At 39.0% G+C, this 21,269-nt stretch overlaps 1 protein-coding gene and 1 pseudogene across 19 annotated transcripts in view; both read right to left on the bottom strand.

Annotated features, from left to right (window-relative positions):
- ADAM22 (ADAM metallopeptidase domain 22) overlaps positions 1–21,269 on the bottom strand; it is a 230,158-nt gene that overhangs the window by 187,850 nt on the left and 21,039 nt on the right. For all 19 annotated transcript variants that reach the window (XM_019716244.2, XM_019716282.2, XM_074340694.1 and 16 more), the window contains exon 3: positions 6,761–6,837. In XM_019716244.2, the coding sequence (XP_019571803.2) occupies positions 6,761–6,837 (77 nt within the window). The remainder of the gene's footprint in view (positions 1–6,760; positions 6,838–21,269) is intronic.
- On the bottom strand, positions 15,237–15,609 carry LOC141573083 (transmembrane protein 254 pseudogene; annotated as a pseudogene).

Below are 21,269 nucleotides of genomic sequence, written 5' to 3'. Positions count from 1 at the left end.
AGGAAAAAGATTTACAGGAAAAGACTTGGCTTGAATTACTCAAATAATATAGTTAAATGTCTTTATTGAACTTTTTTTGTTTTCTGAGAAATGTTTCACAATAAAGTATAAGTTGCTGACCTCAGCAAAGGTCCAACATGGCCTCAGGACTAGTTTGACCAGTCCAGGCTATATATTTGGCTTTATTAATATATCTGTCCTAAAGAATAAATTTCACAACTATGTGACTCCCCATGAAGGAACTAAACATTTTTTTCTACCCTTCATAATCTTGAAAAATAGGAACTGGCTGTGCTTTTCCTTTTTAATCATTCCATATTCTTTATCTTCTTCATGTAGAAGTTACAACCCAAAGGTTGAATTCTTGTGTAATTTGGTTATAGATAATCTTGTTTACTGAACATTCAGAAGGAATATTATGTAATTCCTTCCATTCCAATGTAAAAATATCTATTATTGGATCCATTCTTCAACTATAATTCAGCTACACACAAATTTCATTTGCCTCCAATTTAAAACAAAACAAATAAACAAAAAACTCAGGAGGATGTCCCACCATCTTAGAATTGCTTCATAAAAAAAGAAAGCTTTTAAAGAGCATATTCAATTTTTCTCCTTCCTGTTACTTAGCCAACACAACCACAAGATGATATATAAACTAAAACTATGAAATAAAAGCACTCTCCATAAAAATAAGAAAAAAAATCTTTGTATCAAATCATCCTGGCTCTTACAGCATAAAGAAATCAACTACCTGCCACCTTTGCTTAATATAGATGCCAGGCCAAAAAAAATAAATAAATAAAATAAATCACTGCATATTTCTCAATCCAGTTATCTCCATTTATGTTATTATTTCATCCTTTGTAATTTCGAATTTCCATTGCAATGAGAAAAAAAAAAATACCCAATGGAGGTTCTGACCAGTATCTCAAAAGAATTATACTTCACCCCTAGTATTCTAAGTTTCATGCTCTGATAAGTAGTGTTATATGTGTTTCTCTTTCAGGAACAGAACATTTTTGGGCTCAGATTTCTCCAAAGGAAGTGAAGTAGTTTGGGGAGAATGAACAGGAATTAATGTCCCTTCTTTGTTTGAATACTGAAAGTCAATGTATTACGAATGCCAGGAGCCGGAAACCAAGGCAGAGCTAGCCACAGAACAACAACTTAAAGGAGGGATGGGAACGAGTCACTGAAATAGAAACCTAAGAAACTGACTTTCCAAGTCACACCTAGTTATATAGGCTCAGCTTTTAGAAGCGCCAAACACTTATCCTCTTTTCCTTGTTTGCTGCTTCCCTCTTCCCAACTAACAGCTTCCATTCTCATCCAGTCATCTCCTCTGTCTCCTGGCTATTTCCAGCCTCTGGTTTTTAAGTCAATATGTCTTCCCAGTCTGGAATTTAGCACCTATTCTGTGCTAAGGATATAGCAGTGAAGGAAAATAAATCTCTACATCAAGGAGCTTACGTTCTAGTGGGAGGGAAAAGATAATAAACAAAATAAATAATTAAAATATAGAGTATTAGTTGACCATATGACAAAGCTAGTAGTCAAATTCTTGCCCTGCAAAAATGGGAACTTCATATGAGTCAACTTATGTAGTAAATGGTGATTAATATTATTTTTTCAATGAAGCTGGGGAGGAGCACAGGTAGTAGGCTGGATGGAGGAATGAGGACAAAGAGAGTTACAACCTAAAATACAGCAATCAACCTCAAAGTAGTGGAAATATTTAAGACTGTTTTTCTACTTTCTCATTATTTTTCTAAGAAGCATGCATTTCCTTATAATGAGATTTTAAAAACTTATAATATTAAAGTTGCGGGAAAACTGAAATTAGTCATTTAAACGTGTAAATTTTAGATATAGTTGGGAGGAGAGAGCCAAAATGGCACAGTAGATAAACACTGTGCCTGCTTCCTTCCATGAGCACATTAAATTACAACTAAATCATAGAACAATCAACCTGGAGAACTATCTGAAACCTGACTGAAGTTTCGTAACTAAAGATAGAAAGAAGAAGCCACCTTAAGACTGGTAGGAGGGATGGAGACGCGGAACTGGCTAACCCCAAACCTCCATGTGCTGGTTGAGTGATATCTCCGTCGAGGAGGTTCCCCCCAGAGGAACAAGAGACCCCAGCCCCACACTGGCCTCCCCAGTCCACAGTAGTGGTTCTGGGAAGAGGAGCCCCCACAACATCTGGCTGTGAAAAACAGTGGGGATTCAGACTGACCAGGTGGGGTGGAAGGGGAAACCCAGAGTCCTCTTAAAGGTCTGGCACACAGAATCTCTCACTCACAGGCCCTCACCTTGGGCTCTGGCAGAGGGATAGTAACTCAGGAGGCATCATAGGCATACGGAGGGGTGGGGGGTAGGGGGGCAGACTGAGGTGTGTGGCTTCAGAGACAGGGCTGGAGGACAGTTGCCATTTTCTCTATGATGGGGCCTCCACCTGTGCAGCTGGCAGGGGGATACCATCTTTCCCCTGTTGAGTCCATCCCCATAGGCCAAATCTAAATTTGACTGGCTTGGTGAGTTCAGCTGATCCACCTTTCTTTCTGACTCATTGGGACCTCACCCAACATCTGAGGCACTTTCTCCAAGAGCAGCCAGCCCTGCCCGCATTACACTCGTTCTTGTAAAACTATTGGAGTCCTCAGGAACCAGATGGGCAGCAGCTGGCCACAGTGTGCTCTGAGACTTTTCCTGACTAGCTCCAGACTCAGCACTGGCACCAAACCAGAGTCTACATTAACCAGTTGACCACAACTCTTCCCACTCTAGTGACTCACTAAGACCCTGCGTCACTCAACTTGTGTACCATGTGAGGCTTTATCAGTTGCTGAACTTTAAGGGAGCCAACAGGTGGCAAAAAGCCTCAGGATGACCCGGCTTTTTGTGGAGCTACCCCAGGCCCAGGACTGGTGGCAGCCATCCTCAGTTCAATGTGGCCTCTCCCATGCACCTCCAGGTCCAGCATAGGCAGTGAGCAACCGTGGATCACTTTGAAGCTCCTACCAGGTAGTCCCCAGCCAGTCACAGGCAGTGGGTGACATGGGCCTGCACCCGTGCCCCTCGCAAGAGGCCCCAGAACCAACATACTTAAAGGTTGGCTTTAGACCACAGCAAAGCAACACCCAGTGACACACCCAAAGGGTGATTTCAACAGGCAAAAGTCCACTGGAGTGAATCCCACTCTGTGGGGTAAGCCCCCCACACACCAGCCCATAAGCTGTGGATGTGGCTAAACCCCACAGCCAATCAGCCTGAGGTTCAATCCCACCCACTGATGTGCCCATACGAATCAAGAATCAACTATAACAGGAGAGCACATACAACCCACATAAGGGACACTCCTGGAGCTCGTGGAGCGGGTGACTAGGGAGACTGTGCCAAGGCCCCACAGGGCACCTACTACATAAGGCCACGCAGCCAAGACTGGGAGACATAGAAGATCTACCTAAAACATAGAAACAAACACAGAAAGGCAGCCAAAATGAGGAAACAAAGAAATACATCCCAAATGAAAGAACAGGAGAAAACTCCAGAAACAGAACTAAACTAAATGATGGCAAGCAACCTACCAGATACAGAGTTCAAAACAATGATTATAAGGGTGCTCAAGGAACTTAGTGAGAACTTCAACAAAGAGATAACCAGCATAAAAAAGGACATAAAAACCATAAAAAAGAACCAGTCAGAAGTGAAGAATACAATAGCTGAAATGAAGAATGCATTAGAAAGAATCACCAGCAGACTAAATAAAGCAGAGGATTGAATCAGTGATTTGGAAGACAGGGTAGCAGAAAACACACAATCAGAACAGCAAAAAGAAAAAAGAATCCAAAAAAGTGAAGACAGTTTAAGAAACCTCTGAGACAACATCAAGTGTAACAACATTTGCATCGTAGGAGTAGCAGAAGGAAAAGAGAGAAAGCAGGAATTGAGAACTATTTGAAGAAATAATGACTGAAAACTTTCCTAACCTGGTGAAGGAAATAGATATACAAGTCCAGAAAGCACAGAGAGTCCCAAACAAGACAAACCCAAACAGGCCCACAATAAGACACATTATAAATAGAATGGCAAAGATTAAAAACAAAGAGAGAATCCTAAAAGCAGCAGGAGAAAGGTAACTAGTAAACTGTAAGGGAGCTCCCATAAGACAATCAGCTGATTTCTCAATAGAAACTTTGCAGACCAGAGGGGATTGGCAGGAAATATTCCTGAAAAGTGATGAAAAGCAAGGACCTACAACCAAGATTACACTACACAGCAAATCTATCATTTATAATTGAAGGACAGATAAAAAGCTTCCTAGATAAGAAAAAGCTAAAGAGGTTCATCACCAACTGATAGTTGGTTGTTACATAGTAATCACAAGGAGGTAGGGTATACGCATAAGGAATACAGTCAATAGTATTGTAATGACTCCATATGGTGTCAGATGGGCACTAGATTTGTTGAGGTGATAGATGGGAGACGGCTGGGGGCAGTGTGAAAAAGGTGAAGGGATTAAGAAGTACAAACTGATACTTACAAAATAGTCATGGGGGTGTAAAGCAAAGCACAAGGAATATAGTCAATGATATGGTGATAACTAGGTATGGTGTCAGGTGAGTACTAGACTGGTCAGGCGGATCACTTCTTAAATTACATAAATGTCTAACTACTATGCTGTCCTCCTGAAATTAATATAAAATAATGTTGAATGCCAACTGAAATTGAAAATTTTAAAAAGGGGAGAAAAGGTGAAGGGGTTCAAATTTCCAGGTATAAAACTAAGTCATGGGATGTTATGTTTAGCACAGAGATTATAGACAATAATATTGTGATAGCATGGTACAGTATCAGATGGTTGCTGCACTTATGGTGATCACCTCTTTAGGTATATAAATGTTGAATAATGATGGTGTACCCCTGCAACTAATATAATTTTGTATGTTAGATATATTTTAATAAAAATCGTAAAATAAAAAAGAATCATAAAAAATAAAAACAATAAAATAACAATAAAATAATTAAAAAATAAATTAAAAGTTATGGTTATTGCATTAAAAAACGTGTAAATTTTAGGGCATTTACATTTACCAGGAATATAAGATACAAATCATATTAACACAATCTTATTCATGCCCTACGAAATTAGGTTTAAAAACTCAGTGTGGTGTAAAATATTTTTAAAATAATTAATGTTTATTAATTATTTTAAAAAGAAATAAACTGTATTTTAATGAGCAAAAGAAATATAATTTATGTTACACTTTTAAAATATACATAATCTAAGAAGAAACAACTCCCATTGTTGGATTATCTAAATAGTCAATTTCCATCTAACACAATGCTTTTCAGTATTTGTGAACTACGAAAATGTGGGGAAAGGCAAGAACTACTTACAAAATGTACCTGTGGACAGCTTAATTAAAAAAAATAAACTAATACATGGCTTAAACATTAATACAAAAATGGTATTATCACAAATTTCATTAAAAAATTCCATGAAAATTAGGATAATAATAAAATTAATTAAATTAATACATTGAACATGGACTGAAATCTAAAAGGAAGAAACAAATTCTCCTGAAGACTGACGAACCTAGCTCAGTAATCTAACAGTTTATATGTGCCCATTCCCCAAAGAAATCTCTAAATCAGCATGATCCAACAGAACTTTCTGCAATGAGGAAAATGCCCTGCCTTGTCCAGTAAGATAACCACTAGCCACACATGACTATCAAACATTGAAAATGTGGCTAATGCAATTGAAAAATAGAACCTTAAATTTTATCTAAATGAATTCATTGAAATTTAAACAGCCACAAGAGGCTGGTAGCTACTTATCCAGATAACAAGCTCTAAGTTCTGCTTCTAATATCCTTTTTTATTAACTCATAGTCTTCCATCTACCTGGTTCCCCAGTGTAGACAACTTAGGCTCTAGTTCTCACTCTCGGTCTACATTTCCATCCTTCTGGCCTTGAGTTTTCTTCCTGAGCTGCTGATTTCAGCCAAGCTGAGAGCCAGTGCTGCTCAGTTCAGAAACACAGCTGGCAAAGTCCTGGTCCCTTCCCACCTGCTTATGATAAGAAGTAGGATACAAATTCTTTTTTAAAAAAGTGAACAGACAACTAAACGTCCTGTACTATACTTACCCAAAGGGAAGAGATTAAATCCAGTGACTATCAAAAGCTACTTCCAAACCTAAAATTCTGTTATCCCAAACCTAAAATTCTAGGTAGACAAAATACAATTTCCAACATTATACTGTATTTAAAGAACAATCTCAGTACCTAAACCTCACAGAAATCAACTCCCATATCAAAGCAATCACACATCATGCAGCCAGTCCTCTGAATAATTGAGCAAAAGGGTAACTTTCTCTTTTCTGCTGTTCTTAAGAAAGATATGTTAATGCCCAAAGTACTATTTTTATAATTTTACATAGGAACTTAGGTCACGTATATTCTTATATAAAATATCGGAATAAGTCCTGCCCTCCACTTTACATTGTTAAATCTGTTACAGCTATTCAATTTCAAATAGATAGCCATTTCCTGTTATTTGCCAGACTTTATACCTTAAAATAGATATAACAGATATTATATCGATAGACATAATAGTTTTCAATGTAGTATTTAACTGATATAGGAAGATGAAGTAAAATATAGTAAGAAAACAAAACTTTACAGAAGGATAGGAAAGTGGATTCAATGTGTATCTGACAAAAGTTGAATGCAGCTCAACAAACTTACTGGTTTAGCACGACATCGAGAATAAACGATGTTCCAAAGGCATCAACCTGGAAGCTTGCCTGATCAACATGAGTCAACTGCAATATCAAACAGATAAAAAGTATTTGTTATTCAACCATAGCGATCAGACAATAAGCATTTCTTACGATCTCTTGAAAATGGTTTATAATATCATAAATTAGAAAACCAATTCAAAGTGGAGATTAAATGAAAACAAAGTAAAATTTACACTTTCTTAGAAGCCAGGCATTCACCAATTGGAAGTAAAGCACCATCTAATCAAGGAGGGCAAGTGTCTACCTTTCTGGTTTAACCTCAAGTGCTAAACATTTCATTTGCACTAAGACTGCACTTCATTTTTCCTATGTTAAATAACTGGCTCCTTTAAAATTAAACTTTGTACATTAAAAAGAAATAGAGCAAATATGTTCAATTCAAGAGTAAAATAATGTGGGGAATATGACCTAAAAAAAAAACCTTTTTATCCTCTCTCCAATATATACTTTAAAAATATTTCAGCTCTAATTTACTAAACGTAATTTCATAGAGGTTTCCACATCTCCCTAAGAGCAAAATTGAACTTCGGACCATCTATCTATTGCAAATATCACCTATCAAAATTTTCTTGGGAAAATAAAAATCACTATTTCCCATGCCATTCTTGGAACTCTCAAGAGAAAATCACAAGGGACTCTAAACTAAAAAAATATAGTGTTACCAATAATGTAATATAAACATATTGAAGAATCATATGTATTAACTGAAAAAAAGGAGGAAGCACAACTGTTCATTCTGTTTGACTCCCCAAATACTAATAGTAACTAATCTAAACAGCAGGACTGACTTACTTGGAATTTTTGTGTATATGTTTCTATAATATCCAAAATTTCTAAAGGAAACATGTATTATTCCTACATCAAGGAAAAACAAACAAACAGTATTTTAGAGTAAAAACCATCCGAGCAACTATATTTATGCCGCGTGTGAGGCAGAAGGTGATGCTGCTTCCTGAGAACCAGCGCATCTTAGGAAGGAATATCCTAGGACTCTGTGGGGTGTAAAGGGCACCTGAACCATCCCTGGGATTTCCAGACATAAGTAAGCTTATGGCATTAGGTGAAAGGAGAGCACTAATAATAATAAAGCTGTTTTGAAGGAAAGGATAGGTCTCCTATTGTAAGGTATTTTAAAGCACTGGGGGGTGGGAGAATGCAATACCTCAACTGCAAACATATTCCAGTCCTCATGAAACCCCAAGGATGAACTATCTGGATGCCTCTCCGCCTCATTACCCATTCCACTCTAACTCTTCACTCTTTCCAATAATGCCCTGGCTATCACCAAACTCTGGCTTCTTTTTTTTTTATGATAGTTCTTGGAGGCACACCTTACTCTTCATTTCCATATCTGCCACTGATCATATCCTCCCTGATCTTTCTAAAACTGACTCCTTACCAAAATCCCAAATGTAAGCACCAGATTTTCTGCTCTATCAAATACAAACTCTCTCTCCCCGGATATCAAGATCGTCCAAAATCACTTTCTCCACCCCAGACATAATGGCACCCAAGTCTCTAAGGACCCACCCACACCCCATTCACACTCAGTTGTTTCTGCTGCTCTTTAATCCAACAAGCTACGTGTATTCCAAATTTTTTCCATGGCTTTCACTCATCACTTCCCATGAGTGCTTTCCCAAACCAGGGCCTTGGGTAGAGATCTTCATCCATGCCATTTCCCAGAAATGGCCTTATCCATCCTTCAAGACTTAGATCAAGTTCCTCCTTGTGTTAGTCTGCCAGGGCTGCCATAAGGAAGTATCACAAACTAGGCGGCTTACACCATAGAAATTTACTTTCACACAGTCCTAGAGGCTAGAAGTCCAACATCAAGGTGGTGGCAGATTTGATTTCTCCTGGGGCCTTTCTCCGTGGCTTGCAGACAGCCACCTTTCCATTGTGTCTTCACGTGGCCTTTTTCCTATGCATGTGCATCCCTTGTATATCTATCTGTCTGTCTGTCTGTCTGTCTGTCTATCTATCTATCTAATCTCTCTCCCTCTCTTCTTATAAGGACATTAGTCATATAGAATTAGGGCCCACACTTATGACCTCATTTAACCTTAATTACCTCCTTAAAAGCCCCATCTCCAAATACAGTCACATTAGGAGTTAGGGCTTCAACATACAGATTTTGGAAGGGACAAAGTTCAGTCCAAACACTCCTCTTCCACAGTCCTCCCAATCTTTCCAGCCTCTTTCTCAATACTGTTCAGTTTGATATCACAGCCTAAGTACTGACCAACACCAGGCACTCAATAAATATTTCCTGACTGACTCAGTTGAAGGTTTGTTTCATCAATCACCTGGACGCATAACTGAACAAGAATGCAACAACTATAAATTACCTGCTAATAAAATGCAGTCTTTCCATCAGGGTTGTTCTTAATGTCATGACAACTGATAATGTCTTTCCTTTTGTCTAAAAGCTCTTTGCATTTCCTGAAGTGCTGACTACCATATTTTGGGAACAGCCTGAGGAAAGCTCTGCTTCTCAGAATTGATGTCTCAATTAAAATGAACTTCTCTCCTCCATTCTTTCTCTGCCTTTGTTGCAGCGAACAGGGCAGAGGCCACATCCTATTCATCATGGTATCATGATTACAGGGTCAAAATAACATTACCATTCTTTTTAGCAAGACATTTACTCTGCATTAATTCTATCTAATTCTTATATTTTCTCTTGCCTGCAGCTTCATTTTACATTTGGTATTTAATTTTATCGATCTCATCCATGTCCCAAGGAGAAACCCATTATGTAAATTCAAAAGATAATCTATTGACAGCATGTTTAACTGCTGTTTAGTAAAAAAATATTTGCATTATTGATAGTTATAGTAATAGGAGTGTATTAATATAGTTTTAATGTAAAGAAGGCTTCCTTAGACTGTATACAGATTGATTCATTCAACAAACATCTTCTGAGAGTCTACCAAGGGCGGGGAACTATTTTGATTTGTGGACAAGGTGGTAAAGGAGACTGACCATGTTTCTGCTGTAGTGGAGCTTATCATTTAGTGGAGGGAGACAGGAAGTGACAAATAAAACAACAGAAAATAAACAATTAAATAAAAAATAAATTTAAAAAAGAAATATACTATTCTCAGATTTAATAAAAAGAGGGTAAACAGATGACCAGGGTAAATGGGATTCTAGGTGGTCCTAGAAGCTTCTCTGAGGAGAGGATATCTGAGTCATGACCTGAATGAGTAGAAGGATCTGTGGCAGACAGAATAACAGCCCCCACGCTAATCCTCAGAACCTATCAACAGGTTGCTTTACATGGCAAAAGGAATTTTGCGGGTGTGATTAAATTAAGGACTTTGAGATGAAGAGATCATCTTGGATTATCCAGATGGGTCCGATCTAATCACAAAGGTACTTATAAAACCAGAGTCTTAATACAGGTCAGAGTCAGAGAAGGAGATGTGGTGATGGAAGTAGAGACTAGAAGGACCTGAGGAAAAGGCTACATGTCAAGGAATGGTGTCAGGCTCTAGAAACCAGAAAAAACAAAGTACAATTCTGTCCTAGTCTCCAGAAGGAGCACAGCCCTGCCAACACCTTCATTTTAGCCTTTAAGACCCATTATGGGCTTCTGATATCCAGAACTGTAAGAACAGTAATTTTTGTTGTTTTTATGACATTAAGTTCGTAGTCATGGGTTAGAACAGCAATGGGGAACGAATGCAGCATCACTAGCACTGTTCTTGAACACTTACAAAAGTAGCTCCAGTGAAGAGTTAATTTCACCAATGTTCAATGTCACTTTCCTCCACGGCTTGATTATAATCAAGGCATTCACAACATTAGGACGGACTCCCATGAAGGCACAAGGATCAAACACAGGACTTCCCAGCCAAAGCAAACTGGCAGTGGTGATCACTAAATAAACATTAGCATGGTTTCCTCGCCTTCTGTGTGGTCTTCTACCACTCAGGAACCTACCTTCCCCATATGTCTGATTTAGCAAGCAGGCCAAAGAAAAGAAGCATGTTTCCTTCTTTAGGCTACCATGCAGAAATAATAAATTAAGTAGAATGACACTGAATTCATGCTATATTAACAATCCAGCTTATTATTCAATGCCATCGAAGTGAGACAGGATGGCTCTCAGAAGGTTAATCTTAGGCCTTGCCTTTTCAGTTCAAAGGAAAGGGAAATGTTTGAGAAGACAGAGCTAGTATAATATTATCAGGATTTTCCTTTTGTTTTTGTTTTTGTTTTGTTTTTTTTTGGAAGAGGGGTGCCTAATATATATTGCCAAAGAAAATCTCTAATAGTTATTAACTTTAATTTGAAGAGGAAAAGCTAGTAATGGCTCTGAGATATTTGAAAAATATAATTTTGCAGAACCACATTTTTTCAATCACTCTATATGATTTGTGATTTTAAAAATTTAATCAAACACTTTAGTATCATAGAATAATACTGAGAGAACCCCTAGAGCTCATAGAATACAACGTCTTTATTTTACAAAAAAAGGAAAATGTGGTCAATGCAGGTAAATGTCACTTCCAAGGTCACACGACTGAGAAGCAGAGCAAGCATTTCACCTCCAGGAAGGCCTTTTCCAATCAGGCTTCATCCTTGCTTTCATTCTGCAACTCAGAGATGCTTGCAGGTTTTACTGGGTTCTGACTAGTAATTGTTATAATAAGAGCATTTTCAGAGTCATGAAAATGCCTTTTGAGAGCATATAAAAAGAAAATCCAATGATAAAAACCAATCTTTAGAACTGTTTTCATCAGAAAAGTCAATAACATTACCATACCAGACACAGAGTACATGTTCTAAGGCCGATTACAACCTTAGAAATTGAGAAGTATGGTTTAAAATATACATGGACATCCATCTTCAAAGGAAAAAAAATGATGGGGGTTGGTAAAGTGTGTAAGTGTGTGTGTGTGTGTGTGTGTGTGTGTTTAGGATTGAGACAAGTGGTAAGACTGAGATTTATAGAAGCTGTGAAACAAAAGATTAAGGGAGAAAAATGCAAAAATTTAAAATAACTATCCAGACAGCAAGAAAACAATATAATTACATAAGGATAATTTTAATTTCAAAAATTAATCACAGAATTTTAGGGCCAGAAGAACCTGGTACAATCTCCAGATTGAGGCCTATTTATTATTCATGGGCAATAGCTGAAATTTAAATGTGAAGTTAACATAACCCTCCTGCTCCTTGTGCATTTTGCTTCTTGGCAGCCTATCTTTTTCTCCTCACTTCTCTCAGAGCCAGTGAACCTGGGCCAATCTACATATCCCAAAGAGTGAATACAAATGAGCTTTCAAGACTGCCTTATTCATAACCATTTTTTTAAAGCAAAGTTGACACTAAAATGTTTATGGTAGAATCAGAACTTTGACACAAGGAGAAAGACAAGGTAATTTGGGTTTTAATTAACCCTACTTGAATAATGAATCAATCAATAAATACCAAAGGGTGGGAGTATTGCCAGTCAAATGGTATTGTGCAACGCAATAATTGTGAAAGTAATGAACATTATTTTTAAAAGTCTTTAATGCATGTAACAGAATCTTTAGCTATTCTGCATCCTAAATACTTACTTCTTTGCCACTTGATTGCTTCAACTTAGTTTTGAAAAAATACAAGTGTAGTTAGTTTCTGATGCCTAATACCTTGAGTTCAATAAAAAAACAAAACACCAAATTTTTTTTTTTTTTTTGTGTGTGTGTGTGTGTGTGTGCCCTCCTTTTCTATATCAGAAAAGGCCAATTGAAAATCACCATAAACTCACTGCAATTGGTCCACTGTCTTATGTGAACTACTGACAAAAGAGCTCACAGAGACTGATACTACATTATCTATTAACATTAAGATTCCTCATTCTAGAATTTGTTGTGGACACATCAGTAAGACAGTTTTCCCTTGGCTAGTTAGTTAAGATATGGAACTAATTTCATGAAGGAGAACTGTATTACAATGGCATTTGTTAACAGAGAATTCTACCCAATAGTTTTACTTAATACATGCATTAGCATGATACATGTAAGAAAAATAGTGTTTTTTATTCATATGTCTGTATCTATGACTTTATGTTAAATTTTTCTCCTCTTATGTTAAAAACCCCTCCATCTGGTCAACTCAATCACGTCAATAGTTTTCATAAGCTGTATCACATATCGCATTAATGCATTAATTTGAACATTATCTTTAACCAAACTGTTCTTAAAAATCCAACTTTCTGCATTTAGTATTACAAGAACCAGTGTCTGGCAGCAGGACATTTTAAAACAAAATGAAACAAAATAAAACAGCAGTCTTTAAAGTCAAGCAGAACTGGGTTTGAATTCTGGGTCTTCCATTCATTAATGGAACAAAGTAGGACAAATTGTTCAATGTCTCTGAAATGAACATCTTCAACACTAAAAGAGCAAAAGTAACATTCACATTTTATAGATTTATTGTGATTACTAAAGTGTACGTGGCAGTTCATTCAACCTTTGTGGAGTGCTGACCATACCTTCGAGGAAATATATCAGGCCCTGGGGATACAAAGAAGAGTTAGACACGGTCCCTGCATCCAGAAAACTCACAGTTAAAAAGGGGAGCTACTAAACAAATCATCACAGAGTATTTAAAAGTCCAATAATAGACATATGTGCAGGATAAAGAGCAGCCCTCTGACTGTAGGGTCACAGAGGGTAGAGGAGGTGCTCCTCAGACAGCAACGCAGGGAGAAGTGCTCCAGGCAAAAGGACCAACAAAGGCACAAAATGGGAAACAGCCCAGCATGTAAGAAATGTTGTATTCCTGAGGCAGAAAATGAGGCATCTATTGTAGGAAAACAGGCAAAAGTACAGATGCCAAAGAATTTCTACACCAGTGGTTCTCAATCCTGGCTGCACATTAGCCTTGCTCAGGAAGCTTGTTAAGAAATACCAGTGGTTGGGCCCCAAACTGAAAGATTCTGATTCATTTAGTCTGGAGTAGACTCTGGGCATTAATATTTTTTAAAGAGCTACCCATGTGATTCTCAGGGGTCAAGGGTTTCGAATCACTATTCTTTTTTTTTTTTTTTTTTCCCTAGAAGAGAAACAGAGAAAGACTGAGAATCATTTGTAGAAATTAATCTCCACCAGAAACAATTATAATCCATAATCTTTCAGGATTGTGCTTTTTCTTGGGGCTTCTTTTTGGGGGTAGGGAGTTGTTTCTCATAAATGTTTGCTGCATCATGGAAAGGAAAATATGGTCTAGCCCCTAGAGAACAAGGAAGTGGTCCTCCAGGAAAGGAGCCCTCGTGGTTCCTGGAGGTGACAGTCATTCTACCAGGGTCAGGGGACAAAGTCAATGGACCACCTGCCCCAACCCATCAGTACTAATAAGGTATAATGAGGTGAACGGGACAGGTAGTAACCAGCTGGCTCACCCATGAACTAGAATCTCCAGAACAGGCATGTCTGGGTTGCAGTAAGACAGAGCTAGAGGGAGACATCTACAGAGTCTAAAGAATGGGACTAAGAATAAAGTATGAAAAAGATACAGGTTTCTCACCAGGGGACCCACGGAAAGGTGGTACTACTACCAGTCAAGGGCAGTCCTCTGCTTTCCTTTGAGATGAGGGTACACTGAATGGGTTCTCCAGTTTTCACATAAAAATTGGACTGATACTAGAAAGTGAAATCAGAGTTTCCTTCCTGTGTTCAACAAACACTGAGAGAACACCTGGGTGTAAGGCAATGGGACAGGTGCTAGAGGAAAAGCAAAGCTGTCTGAGACGTGATCCTGACTTGTCGGAGTAACCAGACCCCTGCACACTACAGAGCACTGTGTCTCAGGGGCCATGTGGACGGAAGACCACTCTGACTGGCAGGGTCAGGGAAGGCATTCCCCAGTCCTCTCCTGCTGGGTGTCAGCATGTCCTCTGTGCCTCTATGTAACTGCTCAGCCTTATCTTCCTTGGCAGTGTGAAAAAAAGAAATTTGAGAGGATAAGATCATGCCTCACAGGTGCTAATAAATTTGTGTGGAATTAATGTGTAGTGGACATATCACACCATCATGGTCCAGAAAGCTGGAAAAATTTTAGAGAGAGGAGAGCTAAGATAGTGGTGGAAAGGATAAGGTGTTTTAGTCAGAAGGTGGGAGCACAGGCATGCCAACAAGCAAATTTAGTACATGGCTTAAACCAGATGATAAGGAGAGAGCACCAAATGGCCAAGGATCTCAAGAAGGTAGCTGGCAGCCCTCTGCCAAACAGGTTAGTCTGCAGAATTGGAAAGCTGAAATCTTCTCCTATTATCTACTCAAGCTCAACTAAAGCATATAAAATAACGAATAACTAGAGGGTCTTAACTTTCTAGAAAGTAGAAAGATGGAGTAAACACAGTACCCCTTCAAAAAGGTGAGATTAGATGTCACAGTGTAAAGAAATTTTGGATGTCTTCTCTACGTTGGTTTTTGGCATTTTGGTCGGTAAGCAAGCAAGATGGAGAGAGAAGCGATCCCAAAGAGGAAAGTCTGTAGGAACCACTGTAGTGGGGCCCCACCATTCATGATGCCTTTAGACTTGCACAGTACCATGGCATAAAATGACTCTCCCACGTGATTAAGCCAGGCAAGCCAATACCCATTGTGTAGGAGGGTGGCATGATGGTCCCAAGTACTGAGTGAAGGAGCCCAAGGGCTCTAGGCTCTGATAAGGAATTCTCTGAGGCCAGAAGACAACCCACGTGTAAAAGCCAAAGGCAAGGGTGATGACAGGGAACCAGAACAGACTGCTCCTTTGGAAGTAAATGTCATAGCCTGCTGTTGTCCCCATCCCTGCAGCACATTCCCTGGAATGCACAGCTTCAGGAGGGGAGGCAGGCAGGGGAGGGGGCAGAGCTGGAGGCCACCACTATTCTAAACCAATGTAAGAAATTTACTCTTTTATCCTGAAAATAATAGGACATGCATGTAAAGGCCTTGGAGACAATAGATGCGCAATAATAAACAATAGCTCCCTTCCCTTCTCTTCACAATTTATGACAACATTTGTTTAACTCTGAAAAGTAATGATCTCATACTTATTGAATTCCCACAAATTTCTTGCAAAAAAAGTCTATGTTATTTTGACAATTTACTGCCTGAATTTTGTGGCTGTGTTCAACCAAATAAATAAAAGTTTAAAAAGTTTAAAAAAAAAAAGTCAAAAAGGAAGAAAAAGGAATTCCATATGGCGGCCTCCCCACATAAATCAAGTGAGGGAATATAGGTTTTCAGAAACATCTCTACAAGCACTTTACCACACTTCACCCTACAGCCTCACACATGGTAGAATCTCAACACACTTTTTTTTTTCCTAATTAAGGAAAGAAAAGGAGCAATACATCGGAATTCCCATGGTATTTTTTTAAAGAGCTACCCATGTGAGTCTAATGTATAACCAAGTCCCGTGGAATTCTCTCCTAGTTGAACTTGCTCTCTAATTTAAATTCCAGTTCTTGTTATTGACTTTATTTGACGTGAAAATTTTTATAATTGATGTAAACATAATGTAAACATGTTTAATTGATGTGGACATGCCCTTATTTTAGGGTGTATTACCCAAATACAGAGATTATGTTGTGGAAATCTCGGTACCCAGGAACCCCCAGGTGAAGCCAAATATACCGCACACCAAAAAAAAAAAAGGCTTTCTTTAGATGAGCTTTTGACAGGCATTCCCTGAATTTGCCTTATGTATTGTCCAGTTCTGATGGCACAGAAAGCCCTAGATCCTACGATATCCTGGTGGCAGAGGGCCCTGCTCTCCAGGGGCCCTGCTCCAACAAGCTGGAGGCAGAGAAACTGTGCTGACACTGGTACTGGCTCCAATTTTTTCATCTCCATTCAGGAAGTCAGGCAGCCTCATTAGCTATTTATGCTCCAGCTATCTTCTGATAAATCAGTCTCTCCGTCATCTTAGACATTAACCTCCCATTACTAGGCCTTCAATTTAAGGCCTGAACAGGAAAACGCTTACTCGCATCATCCTGAAAGTCAAAGTCTTTAAGATCTTTAGTAGCCTAAGAACAATACAATATGTAGTCATATTGAGCTGTAATTAGATCTGAGTGCAAGGAACCCCAACATTTGGATGCAACAAAATCAGCAGACAAAGTCCCTGAGATAAATCAGCTCTGGGAAACTGATACTTTTCCTTAATGCAAGGAAGGCTTAGAAGAAAGATTTAGAGCTCTTCCTGGCCCCACTACGGATTTGATATATGATTTGAAATGGAGTTACTAAAACTTTCTATGCTTCATCTTGTTTTTTCCTATAGGTGAAATGAAAATAGTATTAATTATAGAATGATATGGAAAAAATATGTTTTGTTTATGGTCAAAAGAATATATAAAATCTTGTTGCGAAGAAATAATATAACTATTGAAAGCTAAATTAAGACAGATAAAAAGAGGCGAGGAGAGAAAAAGAGTAAACAGTTTAGTTCAAGTGAATAAGTAGTCAGTTCAGCTCTAAATGAGATCATTTTAAAAGCAGGCCTGGAAATAAGGGCTGTCCCTGCCACAGGGTCACAGTCTCTCCTGGAGACAAAATCAGAAACAGGCCAAGTCCAGTGGATAAAAATAAAAACGGTGAGTTCTTCACATCAAGATTCACTTCACCCAGCTCTGTTATGTCAATAGATTTTGTTTGTCTGCTTGCTTAATTTCATCTCCCTGACATAGATATTAGATATGACAGTTAAGGCTCACTGCCACTAAAGGGCCAGCTCCAAATGTTTGAAGGAAGAAAAATCAGAAATATCATTGAATAAAATCCCATAATGAATAGTTGGCACATATGATAAGAATTCCATAGAATTTCCTTTGATAAACTAATTTACATATGGTAAAAAAGGTGTTTTTCTCTCCTAGAACTAAAGACTAAAACTACATAATTCTAGAAGACTTTCTGCTCACACATATAATATATATACATATATTGTATTAAATATATATATATTTATATAAAACTTTAAAAGGACCAGATTCCTTCCTTGCTATCTCATTTGTCCAAAAATTTTTCAAGAACACAGTCAAAGAATAATCTAAGTAAAACATTGCAAGAACAAAGCTCCTGCTTAAAAGAAAAAGAAAGAAAAAATGCAGTAAGTCTCTGATGTCAAGAATATTCAAAAGATGTTTTTTTCACCTGTAGGCTGACAGTTACCCACCAAAGGCTTTCTTCATTAGGACACAAAATGAGAGAATCTAAGGGACATGAACCCCTGCAAAAGTACTTCTTTTTGTTGTTGTTTTGTTCCCCAAGTCGCTAGAATAAAGATTAGTAGGAAGAACAAACTAGTTATCTTCATTACCACAATTGTGATGGGAAGAAAGGGAAGTGTGTGTGTGTGTGTGTGTGTGAAAGAGAGAGAGAGAGAGAGAGAGAGAGAGAGAGAGAGAGAGAGAGAGAATCCAGCTATCAGGGTTTTCCAGAGAAACAACCAATAGGGAGTGTGTGTGTGTGTGTGTGTGTGTGTGTGTGTGTGTGTGTGTGTGAGAGAGAGAGAGAGAGAGAGAGAGAGTGTGAGAGAGAGACAGAGAGAGACAGAAAGATGGATTACTAGCCATCTCTGATGAAAGGATGGCTCATAACCATGAAATTTTTCAATGCACATCTAGGCTATAACATAGCAAGAATCTGCTACAGAGACGACATGAATCTGCCTCCCCAAATTCTTAAACTGATGGTCGTCCACATAGCACCAGCTGGTGTCTCCAAGCTGCTTTGAAGGGTAACTCTTTATCATTAAATTACAGGAAAATTGAAAGACTCCATTCATGATGCATGTTTGCGAGAAAACCAAATACACAACAAGAAAACTTTGTTATATGTGCTGTGTTATATGTATCTGGTCTATAGTCTTTCTGGGATATTGACTTCAAAAACATCTGAATCTCAAGAAATTAAATAAGCACAATTTTTCAAACAGGTTACCAGGACAAATCTAAGAGGTAGCAAAACAATGAAATTATTCTGTTGGATACGAGTATAACGCAGAACCAGCTCAAATTGGCCTTACCCTATTTCTAACCAGATACTGAATTGTTTTTCAGAGACAACAGAACAAAACCACAGGTAACGCAGCGAGAGCATACTCAGAGGAGAGAATTTTCACACCAAATAACACCCAGAACCAAAGTACTGTCTCCCTCACCCATCCCCACCCCCATTCCTACTCCCACCCCCACCCAGCCACTACAGAATCAAAGAGCTGGGACTTGAGCTTAACTTATCACAGGAATCCTTTCAGAAACAAAGGGTCCGCTGTCCAAGAAGATCTGGTGCTGAAGCCCAGTACTGTATTTCATTATAAATGGTCAAATTCCAAAGCCCTCCAATTGAAACCTGCCCTGCCAGTGCTTCCACATACCAGCCCTTCTTTCCCTAAACACTTAAATTCTACCCTGAGCCCTCGGTCATGGAGACAGATTTGAGCCTTTTCTCCTGTCTCCTTGCCGGTGGACCTCAGAATAAAGCCTTTTCTTTTCTCAAAAGTTGATGTCATAGTATTGGCATTATGCACGTGGGGCAGTGAGAGCTTGCTTGGTAACAAGAGTAATGAAAGAAACTCTAGGAATTACTTTTACTTACACTTCTACCATTTATTGGTGCTAGTCACTATTACCCGGGCAATAAATAGACCAATCTGTCACCTGATCCTTACCACGAAACACTTTCCCTATTGAAGTGAAAAAAAAACGCCTTTTAAAAATACATTGACTATAAATAATCTCTGAAAGCAGGAAATTCTAAGAGATACTATTATAAGGAGAAACACAAAAACTAAACAAATCAAGTCACATTATCCATTGCACATCCAGTAAGGCTTACACGAGCATGTGCACAGTGTGTACACATCATGGCAAGGAAAGCTGGAAGCAAACTATAACTTGGAAAACCATCACTATTTGAAACAAGCTAACTCTGTAGTGCTGGGGTGGACTCCCAGCATTCTGAAAGGCAGAATAGAAGGAATAACTGCTGCCCTAAAAGAGGGAGATGGAAAAGATCATCGCTGAAGGATCATCTAGACCTGGGACAAGCTAAGGGAGTCTAGTGACATAAACTCAGAATCGAATGTAGACTGTCCCTTAGCCCCGAAATATACCGTCATATAAGAAAAAAACTACAACATAGCTTTGGAAATCTCTAACTATTTTTTATGACTTTGTGTCTGTATATAAAAAGGAAATAAAAGCCCTAGTCTCACCACTCTTTTCTTCACTGGATGACTCAGCTCTTGACAGAAACAATTTCATGTCAAAGGCTGATGGAACTTGACCCACTCTGTGTTAGAAACAGAATGGATGAGCACATAGAATCACAAGGAACCATGACCTCGTTTGGGCAGGCTGGCAGAGCTTGGGGGCCACCAGCTACATGAGAGCCACCCATTCCTCCCTCAGCGTAAACTCTCAGCTTTAACAAAAGAGCACGCATGCAGGGAACACTGAACTGTTTCCACTATTCCATCCATTCCCCAGGTCTCTATGCTGTTCATGTGTTTTGACATAAAGCTGAATAGACGAAACTCTTTAGGTTTTGCTTCCACTGGGGGCAAATTAGAGCAGTGTAATGAGTGCTGCACACCTCTGACATGCTGGGTTCAAGAAAGGATTCCTTCCTACAAGACATCTTGATTCTCTTATACAAAGGAAAATGGCTGGGCACAGTCATTCTTTCTGTCCGTTTTATGATAGATTTTTTTTACTTCCTGTCGCTCTGAAGCAAATGAATACTTTGAAGTAACATGGAGTTCACTTTTCCACCAATTTATTAAATGATGTCCTAGGAGAATTCATTCACTTCTGAGAAGTGTGCGGGTAGTTGCTCTGCTCTCCCCCCACTGAGCTTCTTGGAAGCTGCCTCCTGGCAAAGTCTCCTGAATAAAACATTCCCAGGATGAGCATCCTCATCAGACTGTCACTGCCGCCTTCTCTGTCCTTCTCTGTCCTTCCCTGCATGCTTTGCCATCTCCAGAACACCACCAAGCACCGCTCCCGTGAGAGCCACAGCAGTCTCTGAGGAAGACACAGTCTCTGCCCACACATTTCTATTGATTGGAAAGACACGTTACTACTGTACATGACAGTAACATAATCCAGTGCTAAACTCTTTTGTCCTAAAGAGTGTTCCAGGGGCCAGCCCAGTGGCTCAGGTGGTTGGAGCTCCGTGCTTCTAACGACGAAGGCTGCTGGTTTGATTCCCACATGGGCCAGTGGGCTCTCAAACACAAGGTTGCAGGTTCGATTCCCCCACGCCCGCAAAGGGTGGTGGGCTCTGCTCCCTGCAACTAAGATTGAACACAGCACCTTGAGCTGAGCTGCCACTGAGCTCCCGGATGGCTCAGTTGGTTGGAGCGTGGGCTCTCAACCACAAGGTTGCTGGTTTGATTCCTCGACCCTTGAAAGGGATGGTGGGCTGCACCCCCTGCAACTAAGATTGAAC

The sequence above is a fragment of the Rhinolophus sinicus genome, linkage group LG09, assembly GCF_036562045.2.
Source record: "Rhinolophus sinicus isolate RSC01 linkage group LG09, ASM3656204v1, whole genome shotgun sequence".
NCBI lineage: Eukaryota > Metazoa > Chordata > Mammalia > Chiroptera > Rhinolophidae > Rhinolophus > Rhinolophus sinicus.
This window is presented reverse-complemented; position numbering and strand designations above follow the sequence as displayed.